The sequence below is a fragment of the Haliaeetus albicilla genome, chromosome W (assembly GCF_947461875.1).
Source record: "Haliaeetus albicilla chromosome W, bHalAlb1.1, whole genome shotgun sequence".
NCBI classification, from domain to species: domain Eukaryota; kingdom Metazoa; phylum Chordata; class Aves; order Accipitriformes; family Accipitridae; genus Haliaeetus; species Haliaeetus albicilla.
Genome location: NC_091515.1, coordinates 27455573 through 27475414, shown reverse-complemented (window position 1 = coordinate 27475414; position 19842 = coordinate 27455573). Strand labels below are relative to the sequence as shown.

The following is a 19842-nucleotide window of genomic DNA, read 5'->3' as shown; positions in this document are numbered from 1 at the left end:
TATGGGTAAATTTGAAGATCCTGGAGAATTTTTACCACTGTAACTATTTTGTTCACTCAAATGGAAGAAAAGCATGCATGTTAAGGTCCTAATCCTATAAACATTTAGTCATGTTGAAATTGAAATGTTTTACATAAACCAATTGAGCTGCTCATATCTATAAGATTGTATTTAACTGTTTGAAGGATCAGAAGGGTCATTAAGAATTGTACATGTAATTTATTTTATTTTATTAATTTGTTTATTTTTCATTCTATGACCAAATGTAGCTATTCTTCAGTGAAAACAAATAGGAATCTTAAAACAAAAATGAAAATCAGTCTTGTGTGGCTCAGAAATTATTGTACTTTTAAAAAGGATAATATATGAAATATATTTCACAACCTAAAATAAGCATTTTTTTTAATATCACAGAATCATAGAATACCAGGTTGGAAGGGACCTCAAGGATCATCTGGTCCAACCTTTCTTGGCAAAAGCACAGTCTAGACAAGATGGTCCAGCACCCTGTCCATCTGAATCTTAAAAGTGTCCAATGTTGGGGAAAATAATGATGAAAATTATTTTAATCTCTTAATTCCCTCTAATTATTTCTTATCTTTACTATGTGTGTACCATCTCACTGTTTGTTTATTGCAATCATATTTGTTTCATACCCAGTGCTGGTAAAAGTAAGAACTAGATACATGATATCGTTACTATGATTTACAGTCAGTAGAATTCCTAATTCCTTTGGTCCTTTATGTTGAACAGTTCGGGCCGTGGTACTTGCCTTGATAATGAGCCTCCCAAGCGTGAATTTCTTTATCCAGCTGTGGCCCCAGGTCAGGTGTATGATGCTGATGAACAGTGTCGCTTCCAGTATGGAGCAACATCTCGCCAATGTAAATATGGGGTAAGAAGTCTTAATCCTTATGCTAAGTATTCTGCTTAGTCATTTGTATATATTCCTTTATAACATAAATCTTTAGTTAGATGCAGTAGTGGGTTACAGATTTCTAATAGCATACTGTCCAGTGCCATCATATGTAAGCAAAGGGTACATTTTAATCCTTATGCTGCATCTTTTGCTTGAGTCATTTGTGTGTACTGTACACCAAAATGTGTGGGTTACAACGAGCTGGAGAAGCATTCTTTAATTTTAGGGAAAAAAAAGGAGCCCAGAACACTTGATCCCACTCGTTGTATAGAGTACTACAGAATTTTCCCTGATTTCAGTTAAATGAGATCAGATTCATGTTGTATTAATCTTGAAACATGAAATCTGTTGTGTTGGCTTTAACTTTTTGATTTAAAGCTACATTTTGAAGTTACTTTTGTACTTGTATTGATTTGTCAGGTCTGTTTGTTTTTATTTTAATTTGTTTTGCTGGCATTGAGTTTACTGTTTCTCACGTTGTTCAGATCTCTTTTTGAAAAGAAGAATAATTGGTTATGGGAACAGAGGAACATGAAGCTAGATAGCTGAATAGAATACTGAATAGCTATGTACTAGCAAAGCTTTGGCTGCAAGTACCAGTGTGCAATATTTAAGGTAAAGAAATTTACAGTATAAATAAAAACATGCACACTTAGGCCAATATGCAATAAATTTATAAATATTATTTAAAATCCTGCAGCCCAAAGTATGTAGTAAAATGATGCATTCTGCTGTGCTTGTCATCAAATAATCAGTTGAGACTAAATTAAATAAACCTCGAAAATATATCTAGTGGTTTAAAAATATATAGTTTTAATAATATTTTAATTATTAGATTATTCAAATAAAACAATGTAATCACTGAATTTACTCTATTCGCTTCTCTAAAGGCTAGCTACAAAGTCCATTTTTATTATCCTTAGGGTGATAAATACAATATTATTATTGGGATGCCTCTTTGGCAGATTGCATTGTGCAAAGGATTTGTGTATGTAGTTGGCTGAGTAGCTCACTGGATCTTCTATTCCTGATCTGTCATCAAACCTTTTTTGGCCTTTATTGTTCCTCTTTAAGTTCTCATTTCCCACCACTGTTCTTTAAGGGCCCTGTTTCCTGTCACTACATCCAAGGCATACCTTTTTTTTTTTTTTTCTTTTTTCTTACAAATTCTCACCACACACACTCTTTATTTTCAGACTAAGGAAATCTGCAGGTATCTAATCCATGATTTATAGTACAGCCTTTGGAGATATACTGCATTTTAAATTAAACTAGAAAGTTAATAATGTGCAAAACCTGGCTTTTCCACATATATTTGGGGTTTGTGGGGTTTTTTTCTCTTCAAACTCTGTTAAACTATGTAATCAGTTGCGATGATCATGCTGCACAGTACACTTCTGTTCTTAAACCAGTTTCTAAAACGCAAACAATTGGAAGTAATGAAGATGTAGGTAATCTTGGCTTTATGTGTTCTGCTTGCTTTTTTTTTTTTTTTTTTTTTAGTTTTTGTTAGGTTTCCCTTATAGTTACAGAAAAGAGGCTGACACTTAATTGAGACAATAGTTAAAAGAAGTTAAGTCTTCATGTGACATTACCAGTCCTCTGAATTGATACAGTGTATTGTATTCCGTCAGTGTGCCATCAGTGTGAGCATGACTTATAAGTGTTTCTGAAAAAAAACACCCTATTTTTCATAATAGAATTCAGACTGTATATATTTATATAACAGATTATTGTAGAACTCTGGTAATATCCACTCTAAGAAATTATAGGCATTTAAAATAATGCCTGCATTTGAAAATATTATCTGCCATGGCCATAATGCTCTGAAAATGCCATCATGATGATTATGATTGTACAGATTTCAGGTGATAATTTTGAAAGGAAAAAAATAATCTTTGCAAGCTGATAGTGCAGATGATGGAAAATATCCACGAAAGAAAGACCTATTCATATATAAAAAGGTTTTTAGAACCAAGTAGTGGAACCAGATCTAAATACCAGGAAAAGTTGAATACTCTGTTCTACACTTTCAATATCAAAAGTAAACGGTCAGTGCTTTGTATGTTCCTATTTGATGTACTATTCACATGAATATGCCATTAACAGTTCATTGATCTTATTTTAACAGACACATGTGCAACTACGAACAGAAAAACATAGTAAAAATCCCTAATTGACAGTGGACCTAATTTATATATTAACTCCTTTCTAGCACTTCTTTCAGCATTTTTTATTTGAAGTGCCTGGTAAAAAAGGGATAAAGCAGGTTTTCCAATGTGGGATTTAGTGACCCAGAAGTAAATAAATTCTAAACCGAAGGGAAATCTCAGAGAAAATTGCTTGCCTTTTTCTCTTGCTCATGTTCTTTACTGATTTCTGATGGCGAGACATGACAAGAAAAACAGTCAAATTCTCAAATCAAAGGCAAAAAAATGACAATTCTCCTTTGGGCTCTGATATAGCTGTCAAGATAGTTGGTGTTTTTAAAGTAACTTAGAAAAATCTTCATGTTCTTTCTGCTTTGGAATTCTGTCCTAATGTCTTATTAACCTTTAGAAAAAAATACCTCTTTCAACCATCTAGCTTTGATGTTCATCTATATTCATTGACTTTTCTCCCATATTTCCTCATCCACTCCCTCTGTATGTTTATTTTAAACTGTTTGTTGCTTTTGATCATAAATTAGGTCCTAATCCCGCAAAGAATTTTGCACATTCAAGTATATGAAGCCTTTCTCACTTATATACTTCTATTGGGTTTGCATGGCAAGGTTTTGGTAGCAGGGGGGGCTACAGGGGTGGCTTCAGTGAGAAGCTGCTGGAAGCTTCCCCTATGTCCGACAGGGCCAATGCCAGCCAGCTCCAAGATGGACCCGCTGCTGGCCAAGGCCAAACCAATCAGCGACAGTGGTAGCACCTCTGGGATAACGTATTTAAGAAGGGGGGGAAAGTTGCTGCGGCACAGAAACTGCAGCCGGAGAGAGGAGTGAGAACATGTAAGAGAAACAACCCTGCAGACACCAAGGTCAGTGAAGAAGGAGGGGGAGGAGGTGCTCCAGAGCAGAGATTCCCCTGCAGCCCATGGTGAAGACCATGGTGAGGCAGGCTGTCCCCCTGCAGCCCAGGGAGGTCCACGGTGGAGCAGATATCCACCTGCAGCCCGTGGAGGACCCCACGCCGGAGCAGGTGTGTTCCCGAAGGAGGCTGTGACCGCATAGGAAGCCCGCACTGGAGCAGGGTCCTGGCAGGACCTGTGGACCCATGGAGAGAGGAGCCCCGTTGGAGCAGGTTTTCTGGCAGGACTTGTGACCCCACAGGGGGACCCACGCTGGAGCAGTGTGCTCCTGAAGGACTGCACGCCATGGAAAGGACCCATGCTGGAGCGGTTCGTGAAGAACTGCAGCCCGTGGGAAGGACTCAGGCTGGAGAAGTTCATGGAGGACTGTCTCCCATGGGAGGGACCCCACGCTGGAGCAGGGGAAGAGTGTGAGGAGTCCTGCCCCTGAGAAGGAAGGAATGGCAGAGACAACGTGTGATGAACTGACCGTAAACCCCATTCCCCGTCCCCCTGCACCGCTGGGGGGGTGGGTAGAGAATCCGGGAGTGAAGCTGTGCCCGGGAAGAAGGGAGGGGTGGGGGGAAGGTGTTTTAAGATTTGGTTTTATATCTCATTACCCTACTCTGGTTTGATTGGCAATAAATTGAGTTAATTTTCTCCAAGTTGAGTCTGTTTTGCCCATGACGGTAATTGGTGAGTGATCTCTCCCTGTCCTTATCTAGACCTACGAGCCTTTTGTTATATTTTCTCTCCCCTGTCCAGCTGAGGAGGGGAGTGATAGAGCTGCTGTGTGGTGCTTAGTTGTTGGCTGGGGTTAAACCACGACAATACTTGAAGTTAAATACCTGGAGTGTAGTTTGAATGATTAAGGCATCAGAACTAAAGTACTTAAGGGAGTGCAAGGATCTGCCTTTCTCTGTGTGTGTTTACTGACAAGGAGCCAATTTGACCTTCAAAGGAGCTCTTTGGTAGTTGTACTGATACTGTTGTGATTACTAGACCTAATTAAGCTTTTTAGTCACTCACGGACAAAACTTTTCCAGAAAAAGCACTGTGGCTATTGGTCACATTTCCCTATATCACTCAGCACATTGTCAGACAAGAATTCAAGGAGATAATTTAGCTCTTTGAGCTAAAAAGCTAAAACTACATGTTTGCAAGAAGACAGTGATTCTTTCAATGTCACATGTGCATTGTTCTTTATACTATGCTTTCCACCATCTCTGATACAGGGGCAATTTTAAAGAATTTAAGTGAAGAAACAGATACTTTGAATAAAGAATTGAGAGGCAATGTCTCAAGATACTTAAAATATTTCATGTTTAGGGTACACTTTCAGATTCAGGAGAACATTAAATTTATGACTTCCAGTGAGCCAAATTGTAATGGTAGGAATTTCACCATATAATACTGACGCATAACTTTTTCTTAAAGGTAATACATGCTTTCAAGTATCTTACTGGATTCACTGCAGTGGGAGATTTTGAGGTTATTAGGAACAGTGCTAGTTCCTCTTCTTTTACGTAGGTACTATATATGCTGCATCTTCTAGGGTGATGCAGTGTGAATTCTCTGCTGATTGTCAGGTGTGGCTCAGTTCTTCTCTGCTTTGTTTGTGTGTCAGTTCCCCTGAAAGTTCAGAAACTTTTTCAATCCTTTTATTTAGGTGAGTGTAAGAAGAACTTTTTCATTGACTCCTTACCTCCTTAACCTTTGAGCATCTGCCTAAGAACGGTTGGCTGTTGGCTGTCTCTGGATTAACTCAGGAAAGAATTCCAGTCTTGACTTTGAGTTTCTCTGTTTTATGAGTTTAAATAATACCTGGAATATGCCTGACTAACTTACAGATTTTGTGGTTCAAAATAATGCTTTTCTGTAGAGCTGGTCCCCACATTTTTAGGACAGAGGCTAAAAGCTCAGACATTTTAATAGTAGTTAATACTTTATGCATATGATTGATATTGCTGTGGTGCATTTTATGATCTGTGAAGCTGTTGTCAGATAGCATGGATTTCAGAGATAGTGCCTAACAATTCTTTGGTATATTTTTTTGCATTAAAATGCAAGACCATCACTGGTGTCAGTAAATACTTTGAGTAGAGGGATAAGGGTACAAAGTTTCCTTTCCTCTGCATACATGGCTTCACTGAAATCAGCAGGGCCAATCTATTCGTATTTCACACTAGAGTTTAACACATCAGGTAATGTATTTTAGCTGATGACAGGTAGCTCTCTTCTTTGTCATGGTCTTATGTTTGCAATTAAGTTCCCCAGTTAGTTTGCCAACAAAAATAGCTTAAAACTCAAATACTAGTTTTTATTCACATTTTGTTAGTGTGTTTTGGAGGACAGATAGAGTTCAAGCTATGAACTTACTGCTTGTAAGCAAGGCAGGATGAAGATATATTCTCAGGCTAAGGAGTCCTCCTGCTGCCTTCAGTAGCTCCCTTGAACTATTTGTCTCTAGGAAGCTTTTAATGAATTATGAGGAGTGGCCATAAACTTAATTACCATTAATAGAAAGTTGCTGGGTGTCCTGGTTTTGGCTGGGATAGAGTTAATTTTCTTTCTAGTAGCTGGTATAGTGTTATGTTTTGGGTTCAGTATGAGAAGAATGTTGATAACACACTGATGTTTTCAGTTGATGCTAAGTGATGTTTAGACCAAGTCAAGGATTTTTCAGCTTCTCATGCCCAGCCAGCAAGAAGGCTGGAGGGGCACAAGAAGTTGGGAGGGGACACAGCCAGGACAGCTGACCCAAACTCACCAACGGGGTATTCCATACCATGTGACATCATGCCTAGTATATAGACTGGGGGGAGTTGGTGGTGGGGGGGGGTGGATCGCTGCTCAGGAACTAACTAGGCATCGGTCAGTGAGCGATGAGCAATTGCATTGTGCATCACTTGTTTTGTATATTCTAATTATTTTTTATTATTATTGTCATGTTATTGATATTATTATCACTATTATTATTATTATTTTCTTCCTTTCTGGCCTATTAAACTGTTCTTATCTCAACCCACGAGTTTTACCTTTGTCCTTCTGATTCTCTCCCCCATCCCACTGGGTGGGGGGGAAGTGAGCGAGCGGCTGTGTGGTGCTTAGTTGCTGGCTGGGGTTAAACCATGACAACCACTTAATGAGCATTTGGTAGTGGAGCACTAAAATGGTTACTTTTGGGTGCTTATCTGTACTAAACTTTGAACCTTCTGAAGTTCACCCATAATTATAATCTGCCTTCTAGTTTTAATTGTGTTTCCATCAGTATTTCAGCAATGAGGCTGAAAATACTTTAGGTTGATGCTTTTCAGGTCAGAATTGTAAGTCACAATTCAAGCTATTTATTTTTATGCTCTATTTTAGCAAATGCTCATCAAGAGGTGCAGCATATTATAGATGAAACATGCCGAAGTAACATAAAATCCTAATTAACATTTTAAAATTTTATGGAAAAAAAAAGAAAATTCCTAAATTATCATAGTTCAATATGCGTTGTGAATGTATTTCCCATCCTTTTTTTTTTTTTAATTATGGGCCATACTGCTAACTTTTGTTGGAGGCTTTCATTAGTTTTGAAAACATTAAGAACAGCACAGCAATTTGATCTTTGCTCATATCACTGAGTTTTCATTGTGCTGTATTGTTACCATTTATGATGATTATGATATAGGATGCTGAGATGTTACATAATTTGAAATGCCTATGTGTAACTCTGCATGACACAACAGAAAGAGGCTCCATCATTGATAACACTTAGGCAAAGGAAGATAATTTGATTTGCTGTTTTTTTTCTCTAGATGGGTTCAGCTTTGTTTAAATTACTGCAAATACAAGCATCCGAATTCCAAACTGAAGTCATGGAGCCCTAAGATACACCGTTACAGGTTGCCATCTATCTTGTCTTGATCTTGTGAAAGGCCTCAGCTTCAATTTGTTTCCCGGATTTTTAAAACACTTTCCCTTGTCTGCTTTACAAATTAATAGCTATTAAATCCACACACTTGGAGACTGACTTTGAGGTCATTGATTAATTTTCAGATTATGCTTCTTTCTCTTAGTTTCAGTAAATTATTCACACAAATTTAATGTTGGCAAAAGATATGTTAGCTTCATCCTATGTCCACCAATGAAGAAAAGGCTACCATAAAGGGTCACCTTATGTTTGTGGGTGGGTGGGAGTGGGTGGATGTGCATGCATGTGTGCGTGCATGTTAGTGTGTGGGGAAAAAAAGCAGTATATTTTCTACTAGTGATTTGGGGCCTGACCTTTCCAGGGCACTTCCTCATATGTTTTTAAGACTGGCTTATTAAAAACAGCTGCTTAGAGATGTTACTGATAGGATAGTGGTAATAAGGAAATATCTCAAATCAATAACTATGAAACTAAGGTAGTACCAGGTATAGGGTTGAGCTGCAGAATAGAAAGCTTTATGCACCTTAGAAGAATTTCTCTGTTAACTTTCCAAAATCAGCTGAAAATAAAGAAGACATAGCCATAGTAGTACCTGGTATAATTCCATTTTCATTTAATGAAATAAGAGCAGAGATGGATTTTCCACTTTTTTTTAGATATCTTATTTGTTTTCAAATGACTGTTAATGTTATTTTTCATTTAATGTACAGACTGATGGAGAATGTACTTCAAATTCTACTCTTTTAAATGCAAAGCAGCAGGGGAAAATAAACAACTTTTTAAATAAGTGTGGCTATGTTTAAAAGAAATTACAAAAATACATTCTTTCTTTTTAATATAAACTATTTCTATAAATTGATACATTGTGTTATTTTAGTTAGTAAGTTCTCTGTGTTTCACATAGTTTTCCATAAGGAAAATATTCTGTTGATTTGAGGATATTGTATGTCTGTCTCACACAGAACTCCTTTCTGATTTAAGCAGAGGTTTTTGCTCAAATATTATGATACAGCCCATAGTAATTTTACATTACTTTCGTTTTGTCTTTATGGATTTACTGAGGCAAATTCCTGCTGAAATTAAGGTCTGAATAAGGACTACCAGACTATGTCAGTAATAATATCTAGTTTTGATGTAGTGCTTTTCATTCTATCTCCCAAAGCAATTTAGGAAGAAGGAACCTGTTTTTCTCATTTTATGGAGTAGGGAGGTGAACTGACATGCTTAGAATCATCCTGCAAAAATAGTTGCAGAGTGCTGTATCCATTAATTCACACAGTTCAGCTGATTATTTGTTTGGAATTACAATGTCTGGGAGACATTAGTTCAGTGAATTTGGAAGAGTCTAGTGCCACAAAGAAGCCTGAGTATACAGAAAAAATGCATTTCCTATTGAAAGGAAATTGTTAAATACTCTCATTGTGGATACATTAGCCTGGCAATGAAATACATGTTTTAATTATTACTTCTCCTTTTATGTTAATATATAGATGGTGTACTTGTGTAGGGACATCAAAAGTGAAATTCTGCAAGTAAACCCTGGAGCACAAACCAGAATTCTGGATTCAAATCACCCTGAAATATAGATGTTTTCAAATTCCAGACTGTTATCCAGATCTGATTTTTTGCTTCTCTCTATATTGGAATGGTTGAAAACTTTGTTTCTTAATGCAGTTGAATTTTTGGCTTTTCAGAACATTGAACCAAACTTCACAAAGTCAGCACAGTTATTAATTTAAACATTTGAACTTAATCAGATGCAAAATAAGCACAGAGTCAGAAGTAGAATCATCACAGTCTGACACTTCTCATAGAATCATAGAATAGTTTGGGTTGGAAGGGACCTTGAAAGGTCATCTAGTTCAACCCCCCCCTGCAATGAGCAGGGACATCTTCAACTAGATTAGGTTGCTCAGAGCCCCATCCAACCTGACCTTGAATGTTTCCAGGGACGGGGCATCTACAACCTCTTTGGGCAACCTGTTCCAGTGTTTTACCACCCTCATTGTAAAAAATTTCTTCCTTATATCTAGTCTGAATCTACCCTCTTTCCATTTAAAACCATTACCCCTTGTCCTATCACTACAGGCCCTACTATAAAGTTTTTCCCCATCTTTCTGATATGCCCCCTTTAAGTATTAAAAGGCCACAATAAGGTCTGCCCAGAGCCTTCTCTTCTCCAGGCTGAACAACCCCAACTCTCTCAGCCTGTTCTCATAGGGGAGGTGTTTCATCCTTCTGATCATTTTTCATGGCCCTCCTCTGGACCCGCTCCAACAGGTCCGTGTCTTTCTTGTACTGAGGATCCCAGAACTGGACGCAGTATTCCAGGTGGGGTCTCACCAGAGCGGAGTAGAGGGGCAGAATCACTTCCCTCGACCTGCTGGCTGTGCTTCTTTTGATGCAGCCCAGGATACGGTTGGCCTTCTGGGCTGTGAGCACACATTGCCGGCTCATGTCCAGCTTTTCATCCACCAGTACCCCCAAGTCCTTCTCCACAGGGCTGCTCTCAATCCCTTCATCCCCCAGCCTGTATTGATACCAGGGATTGCCCTGATCCAGGTGCAGGACCTTGCACTTGGCCTTGTTGAACCTCATGAGGTTCACATGGGCCAACTTCTTGAGCTTGTCCAGGTCCCTCTGAATGGCATCCCATCCCTCAGGCGTGTCAACTTCACCACTCAGCTTGGTGTCATCTGCAAACTTGCTAAGGGTGCACTTGATCCCACTGTCTATGTCATTGATGAAGATATTAAACAGTACTGGTCCCAATATGGACCCCTGAAGGACACCACTCGTCCCTGATCTCCATCCGGACATTGAGCCGTTGACCACTACTCTCTGGATGCGACCATCCAGCCAATTCCTCATCCACCGAACAGTCCACCCATCAAATCCATCTTTCTCCAATTTCAAGAGAAGGATGTTGTGGGGGACCATGTCAAAGGCCTTGCAGAAGTCCAGATAGATGACATCCGTAGCTCTTCCCTTGTCCACTGATGTAGTCACTCCATCACAGAAGGCCACTAGGTTGGTCAGGCAGGACTTGCTCTTGTTGAAGCCATGCTGGCTATCTGAAATCACCTCCCTGTCCTCCATGTGCCTTAACGTAGCTTCTAGGAGGATCTGTTCCATGATCTTCCCAGGCACAGAGGTGAGGCTGACAGGTCAGTAGTTCCCAGGTCCTCCTTCCTACCCTTTTTAAAAATGGGTGCAATGTTTCCCTTTTTCCAGTCGCTGGGGTCTTCACCTGACTGCCATGACTTTTCAAATATCATGGAGAGTGTCTTGGCAACTACATCAGCCAATTCCCTCAGGACTCTGGGATGCATCTTGTCAGGTCCCATAGACTTATGTATGTTCAGGTTCCTCAGGTGGTCTCGAACCTGATCTTCTCTTACAGTGGGAGGGACTTTGCTCCCCCAGTCCCTGCCCTGAGGTCCATCCACTCGACAGGTGTGGGAAGAGAGATTGCCAGTGAAGACTGAGGCAAAAAAGTTGTTGAGTACCTTGGCCTTCTCCTCGTCCATTGTTACCAGTTTGCCAGTTGTGTTCATTGGGGGGGTACACTTTCTTTGACCTTCCTTTTCTGGATGACATACCTATAGAAACCCTTCTTATTATTCTTTGCGTCCCTTGCCAAGTTTGGCTCCAGCTGTGCCTTGTTCTTCCTGACCCTATCCCTACACAACCAGGCAGCATCCCTATACTCTTCCCAGGATACCTGTCCCTGCTTCCACTGGCTGTGCATTTCTTTCTTGCCCTTTAGTTTGACCAGCAGGTCTTGACTCAGCCATGCTGGTCTTTTGCCTTCTTTTTCTGATTTCTTATACCTGATGATTGAGAGCTCTTGCGCTCTATGGAAAGTGTCCTTAGAGATCTGCCAGCTCTGTTCTGCTCCCTTGTCCCTGAGGATATTTTTCCATGGGGTCCTGTTGACTAACTTCTTGAACAGTTAGAAGTTTTCTTTCCTAAAATTCAGGATCCTGACTTTACTCTTTGCCTGTCCCATGTCCCTCAGGACTGCGAACTCCACCAGTGCATGATCACTGCAGCCCAGGCTGCCTCCAATCTTGACATCAATCTTTTGATTACAATTTGACTATAAACCACATGTGAAACATAAGCAAATGAATTAGATGAATTATGCTTAACAAAATGAGCAAGTAAATTAGATGAAAAAGTATATAAGGCAGGATTATGATAGGAACACCTCATACGGTATCTGAAAGAAACCAGTTTTAGGTTTTCACTTTAAAATCAATACTAGATTGAAGTTTGGATTCATGGTTGATTTTGATGTGAATTTGATTTAGTGTTGAATTTTAACAACTTAATGGTTGTGAAATTTGTAATCTAGTTTTTTCAAGAATCTTTGTGATGTATCTTCTGTGCTTTCCCTGTTCTGTTTGACATTTTAAAGCATATGTTTATTTGTGAATGTGTATCTTAATGCAAAAATATTATCAGCTGAGTGGCAAAAGCAAGTGTTTTATTCAGAGGTTTAAGTAAATATTTATACTGTTTGCATTTCTTCAATGAAAAATTCTAATTTGAAAAGGAAGATAGTCTACATTGGCTGCAGGTATGCTTTTACAAGTGGCAACATTTCTCCTAAAAAGAGGCTCAAGAATGTAAATTTATTCCATGGCTCGCTCAATCTTTCATAGAGCCACCCACCAAATGGGAGTTGGTGCATAATAATCTAATGAAATAGCTTAGGCCTAATTATCAAAAATGTGATGGAAACTCCAGAAATCATCAGTACTCATTCCTCATCATTTCAGACCATTCTAATATGGTATGTTTTTAATGGATTTTTAAAAAGATAACTTGCTTCTACCAATCGTGAAACTGAATACACTGTATATATCAATGCTGCAAGAATGGCACCAGCTGATTTTAAACTTGGAAAAGAATTTTGCATTATTCAAGAAAAGCTTGTACTGTTGAACTGTTACTGCAGCTGCTAGTGAATAATGTATAAATAAATCCATTTCTATATGCAGTACAATGCAAGAAACCTGAATCTTAAGGTAAAACTTAACAGTTGTTCCTATTGAGATGTATAGAAAAGATCGCCTAGGTGCCAGATACTCATTCATTTCCTCAGAGAAATAATGAAGTTTTGGGGGGGGACACCTAATAACTTTTATTTACTCTCAGTGTCTTTTCCTTTTTGCTCTTTGTATCAAGGTTCAGCCATGGAATCTGTACAAGAATTATTTGTAGGGTATGATTTCAAGCAGCTGTTAAATAAAATACAGTAGTAATGACTATCATAAGATCATTTTAAAAATCTGAGTATCTTTCCAATTTTCAAAAATACTTAAAAATAGAAAATATCTATAAGCTGTTTGTGAACTCTTACACAGATCACAAAGTAATGCAAAGACTATAATGTAAGTCAGTTACTATAAAAGCAAAACACTTCTGATTCCATTCTGCATACATAGCCCATTCCACAGGCAACTGAAGTGACTATGAAGATTTCCAAACTGTTCAGCCAACTTTGGATCATGCCCACATTATGAATTTCAACCCTTAGATAGTTTTAACAATGAATCTCTAATGTCTGCGAAACCGACTTAATTTAAATGAGTAAATGTGCAAAACCAAATGAGAAAATATTGTAGGAAAAAAGATTATTTGAAAAAAAATGTGTTTAACACTGACAACGTAGGGAAATACGATAGGCTAAATCATTTATGAAATATCAGCCACAAATCTAAAAAACCTAAAGGAAATATTTTAGTATGTAGCTCAATTAGTACTAAATGCACATGCACTGTTTTAGCATGTGCTACAGAAGATGAGTGCAAGTAGTCTGAGCTCAGAAACTTTTTGGTTTAAAATAAAGGAAACAAAAATAAATGTTGCTGTTTCATATTTCAAAATTAATAGTATTCTTTTACCATGGAATTTTGAGGCAGATAACAACAGTAATGGAGACACTACAGCACATCTGAAGACTACTTTTACAACAACACTAAAATATACTAAGCCCAGTATTAGCACCAATCAAGAAAAAAATAACTATAAAACATTACTTGCATGACACGTGTGAAAAACACATTCTTGTGGTCTACAATTTGATGCTTCCAGGTTTTTTTGGCAGAATATTCTTAGGTAAAATATGGTGCCTTTGAAATTGCTCCAGAGTATTTCACAGCCATCTATAGATTTATCTCTCCAGCCCAAATCTTATAGTCTCTGTTCAAAACAAATTTCTGTATACATGTGTGTATGAGGACTGGAAGCAGTTTTAGGCCATTATTCTGATCAACTTCTGCCTTCTTTCCTAGGAAGTGTGTAGAGAGCTCTGGTGCCTCAGCAAAAGTAACCGCTGTGTTACCAACAGCATTCCAGCAGCTGAAGGTACTCTTTGCCAAACAGGGAGCATTGAAAAGGGGGTGAGTACAAATAATTTATTGTTTGAAGACTACAGGAAGAAAGAACTAGAAAATTAAAGTCCTTATGAGCAACTATAAGAGTTCGGAAAGAGAGGAGTTAGTTCAGAATACATTTGCATCCTAATGGAAGTGTCCTACAGAATTTATTTAACAATTATTTTATATATGTAGTTTAATAAAACATTTATCCTTGCTTTAAAATTCTATAGCCTGGATCAAAAAAAAAATCCTGTTACATACTCTGTATATTTTTGAGTAATTTCTGTAAAAACTCTATTAGTTTTATCTTTATTAAATTTTATAGCACTCTTCCATAAAGGAATGTTAAACTCTAGGTCAGTTATAGACTCTGGAAATGTGTAACATAGATCTAGAGCCTGAACTCTGTTATTTTGTATAGAAGATAAAAAAAACTTTATTCCTTCACATATAAGCTGAATCATACAAGCATATAGAAAAAAAGTTGCCTTAATAAATGGGTTCTCTAAAAGCCCATATTTCCCAGTGACCATTCTATTTTGACTTTGAATTATTCCTTTAATATTCAGTTATACTTGCGTAACTTGTTTAGCTTGAAAGGATTTTGCTATGCAGTCTAATAAACTTTCCTACTGAACAGAAAAGTACAGAAAGTCAGTGTTGCAATAGATAAGCCTAGTGCTACTGTATTTGCCTGAACATTTGAATTTTGATTTTAAAACATTGACTGTATATATTAATAATTTCAAAGTTCTGAAAATGAGTTTTAGATTAAGAAGAATAGTAAAAGAGTGTTTCTCAATTACAAGGCAAAATCTATACAGATCTTAAAGAGGAGAGAAAAATATTTTAATTATTAATTTACAGGATATGTACTGGGGAAAAAAGTGAATTCCATATACCTTTTTTCAAGATAATACATTTTATGTAGGTTTTTACAAAGTGAAGAGAACTTATTATATTAAACAATTTCCAGTATCTCTCCAAGAGTTGCTGCATCTGTCCTTAAGATTTACTGATCCAGATTGGATTTTTTTCCTAACAACAACTACTGTCATCTGTTGTCTGTTCTGACTCTTGCCATGCTAGCTGGGCTAGTTTCAACAAAGATTACACTGCATTTTGACTTGCAATCTGATGTTTAAATAAAAAGATTGAAAGCTTTTGGGCAGCTGTCACAGTTTATTAATCCTTGCTGACAGCTTCATTCAGGGCCCATGACCTAGCATCATCCTGATGGCTTTTCCATGCTGAGTTTGGAAATATTGTTAAACCATGTTAAATAAATTAATTGAAGGGATCACTTAAAAAAAATAGAGTTCTTAGACTTAGCCAATGAAAATAGGGACACCTTCACATTCTACCAAAAATGTTAGTTTTTATTAGAGTAATAGAAAATGCTGGGAGCACTACTCTTAAATCAACAGTCTAGGTTTATTTTGGAACCACCACTCCTTGTCAATGACAAGGAGCAATTTACCTCAATTTATATTTTTTTAAACCATGAGACTACAGTGAACAAGTTAAGATGCTTTAAGATGCTCTTGCTGCATCCATTTCCCAGAGGCTTTAATCAAAACATCTTTTCCAGTCATCAGTATCTTGTTCCATCATTAGATTTTAGAGGGAAACGAGAGAATTGGTATTGTTTTACAAAGGTAAACTGTTCGTGCCTTTAAACAGCAGAGAATTGTTATCTATAAACTGCAGCTTCAAAGGTTCCTGTAAATTAACAGTTCCCGATAGCAGAAAAAACAGAAAACACAAGTTCTTTCCAAATACGTATTTCTCTTCACCACACACTAAGGAGAAAATAATAGGTTACAATTCTGTAACACTTTATTATTATTTATTATTACATTTATATTGCAGTCACGCCTAAAGACCACAACCAAATTAGGCCCTATTTTGCTGGGCTCCGTCCAAATATATAATAAATGACGTTCCCTGCTCTAAATGCCTAACAAGATCCCAGAGTACTTTATCATATTTGGAGGGTCAATTTCTGCTTTTAGTTACACTGATGTAAATTTGGTGTAACTATTAACTCAAAGCAAAATTTGATGCAGTGTGCATTAATGTCTTATTGGCAGAGTTGGGAGGGATTTCTACAATTAAAATTGCCTAACACTCTATGATAAAACCTTCTTTCAATTGCTTATATAAACCTGCCAAACTTTAACTCTTTGGGTTGAAATTTTCCACAGTAGATGTCTGCTTATACCTGAAGGTTTTTAGAGTGTTTTCCATAAAGGTTACTCAGCTGTTTTCTGCATACAGGGAAAGAGAATAGAGTGGGGTTTTGCTACTGACAGAACTTGTACGTCTATTCTGTTTTGAAGCTTTAACATGTTCATGCTTTGGTGAAGGGTTTTACATATCGTCTGGGTTCAAAAAGGTGCACTTTTTCTTAATTTTGTAATAATAATTTTAAATATACATGAAGCTTCTCTCTGGTCATGTATACCCAGAGATGTGTTTGTGAAGGTAAACTAACTGATAGATTTAAAAATACTCTGATGAGGAAATAGTGCATATAAACCAAAAAGACAATACTGATAGGAATGTTTATTTTTGTCTTTGAATTTAAAGTAATAAAAAAGTAACCTTTTCTAACGTCATTGTATAGACTCATGCTAGGCATTTAAATGAGGGAAAAATGTGCAAAAAGTAAAAACACAGTGTGCTGAAAGCACAGTTTAAATAGCTGGATTGTGTGGTGATCTAAATTCACATTATTACTGGACATTGTTTCCTTGCAAAATAATTGTAGAAGCACTGATTGAAAATCTATTGTTAAAGACGAGATGGTAACCTTAATTGAATTCGTCTTCTTTTTTTCCCTATGAAAAATGAAATTTATTTTCCTCACTATTACAGTACTTGCTGTATGAGTTTTCTAAATGCATACTGTTGTAAATCTTAGTTCTGTTAAACAGCTAAAATTCATATCAAAAGTTCTCTCAAATGTGCCACAATGTCATATCTTGTTTTATTGTTAATGATCTGTAGAAGAAAAATCCCAGACTGCTCACATTAATTCACGGGGTTAAAATTTTGTGCACATTTTATATGTATTCAAATGCATCACCACTGTCCTTCTAATTGAACTAATTGAAAGTTGCTTTTTCAGTGGGAGAGAAGAATTAACATTTCAGTTCTAAATATTTCATGAAGGGTTGCTCTTTTAAAATAGCTGTCACCTCCTCTTGTTTATTCATATACTGGTTACTCAGTAGTCCTTACCTCATTATAGCAGATGGGGTTGCTATCATTCATGGAGGAAGCATATTTCTGTAGTCCCATTAGAAATAATGAAGATTTTGGTCATTTTTAATTACTCTGACAGAGATTCTATGCATCACTGGCCTCTGGTGAAAGATAAATTTTCACTAGAAAATTAGAGACATCAGTTAGCAGTAAGTCCTCAGATTTAATTCAGTAGAGAAGAAAAAACAGCATTTAAGGAGTTTTTACAGGGAAATGTGGAAGAAAGAAATGCTTGGATGACAGAGGAAATTACAGAGCACAGGGATTTTATACAGCTTTGGAAAAATAAGGCAGGTGAAATGCAGCTGCCTATTGTGTACGTTCATAATAATATAGAGTTTGGGGGTTTAAACTTTAACTCTGAGTATCTTTCATTTATTAACTTTGATTTTGACATGTTTGTAATATCTATAATGTATTTTAAATTAAATTATTAGCATACATTTTTACTCTTAGAAGCATTTTAATTTCTAGCTTTAGACTTCAGCATTAGATACCTGATCATGTACTCCTGTGGCCTCTAATAGAATGCTACAAGGGGATTATTGTCTTTAATTAATAAAATCATTATCACTTAATTTATCACTATAATGAGAAGAAAACAAAAAAAATGTAATCCTTCATGTGTGTCCTGGGTTCAGCTGGGATAGAGTCAATTTTCACAGGAACCTGGGAGGGGGCACAGCCCGGACAGCTGACCTGAACTAGCCAAGGAGCTATTCCATACCATGTGACATCATGCTCAGTATATAAATGGGGAGCGGGCTGGGGGGGTTCTCTCTCGGCTTTTGGTGGGGGAAGTGGCGGAGCGTCAGGTTCCGGGTGGTGAGCAGTTGCACTGTGCATCACTTGTTTTGTATATTCTTTTATTAGTACCGTTGTTGTAGTTGTAACTTCTCTTTTTGCGTTGTCCCAGTAAACTGTCCTTATCTCAACCCTCGAGGTTCCGTGGTTTGGGGTTTTGGGGTTTTTTTTTGTTTGTTTATTTGGGTTTTATTCTCCTCCCTATCCCACCGGAGGGGAGCGGGAGGAGTGAGCGAGTGGCTGCGTGGTCCTTTGTTACCGGCTGGGCTGAAACCACGACAATGTGTTATTCACATAAATGCTTCATTCTCCATCATAATTGCACCATTAGAGGCATTGCAAAACACTGTACCATGTGGTTATATCTATACTAGCTAAAAATATGAGTTCACTATATGGACTGCATTATGTGTTATGCAGATAATCAGTGATAGTCTGGATTTAAGAGAAGCTCCATATGACAGGTATGTTCGTCTGACAGATGCCTGCTTATTGGCATAAATCTCTGAGTTTTAATTTTACAACTGCAAGAAGGATAAACCTTCCTTTCCACAGTACAACTCCATGAAATCTTGTGTCCTTGTTTTTTTTTCTGAAGAAGGGTGTGGTGGGTTGACCTTGGCTGGCACCTAAGCCCCCACCCAGTCACTCCCTCACTTCCCCCCAGCAAAGATGGAAGAAAGAATCAGAACAGCAAAAGTGAGAAAAACTCATGGGTTGAGATAGAGACAGTTTAGTAAGTGAAAGGAAAAGAAAGAAAAAACAAACAAACATGAGGTGCAAAGACAATCACTCACCACCTCCCACCAACAGACTGATGCCCAGCCAGTCTCTGAGCAATGGTTACTTTGGAGACACCCCCAGTTTTATTGCTGAGCATGATGTTATACAGTATGGGATATCTCTTGAGTCAGTTGAGGTCAGCTGTCCCTGCTATGTCCCATCCCAAACTCTTGCCCATCCCCAGCCTACTCGCTGGGGTAGCAGAGTGAGAAACAGAGAAAGCCTTGCTACTGTATAAGCACTGTTCAGCAATAGCTAAAACATTGGTGTGTTATCTGCACTGGTCACAAAATGCAGCACCATACTGGCTGCTATGAGGAAAACTCTGTCCCAACCAGACCTGGTAGAAAAGGTAATGCATTTTGATCTTGAGATTTTAAATAGTGTGTTTTATATGTTTTCTGTAAACACATGCATGCTGGTTTTTTGTCTCTCTAACTGATAGAGGATGAGGTTTATAAACAGAAATGTGCTGGATTGTAACATATTTTAAAACAGGTACAGCACATACAGGAAAAAAAAGAGGAGGATAAAAATGTTTTGAGAGAAGAAACAAGTATGAATGTGGCTAGAAAAATAATGCTACAGGTTTCACTTTGTTGTGGGTTGACCCTGGCTGGACACCAGGTGCCCACCAAAGCTGCTCTATCACTCCTCCTCCTCAGCTGGACAGGGGAGAGAAAACAACGAAAGGCTCG

At 37.7% G+C, this 19842-nt stretch overlaps 1 protein-coding gene across 14 annotated transcripts in view; it reads left to right on the top strand.

Moving 5' to 3' along the window:
• The window catches only part of LOC138683530 (A disintegrin and metalloproteinase with thrombospondin motifs 6-like), a 185859-nt gene that overhangs the window by 101632 nt on the left and 64385 nt on the right, over positions 1-19842 (top strand). For 13 of the 14 annotated variants that reach the window (XM_069775470.1, XM_069775478.1, XM_069775479.1 and 10 more), the window contains 2 exons: positions 754-895; positions 14201-14308. In XM_069775470.1, the coding sequence (XP_069631571.1) occupies positions 754-895; positions 14201-14308 (250 nt within the window). The remainder of the gene's footprint in view (positions 1-753; positions 896-14200; positions 14309-19842) is intronic. The other variant, XM_069775476.1, reaches the window with a different exon arrangement.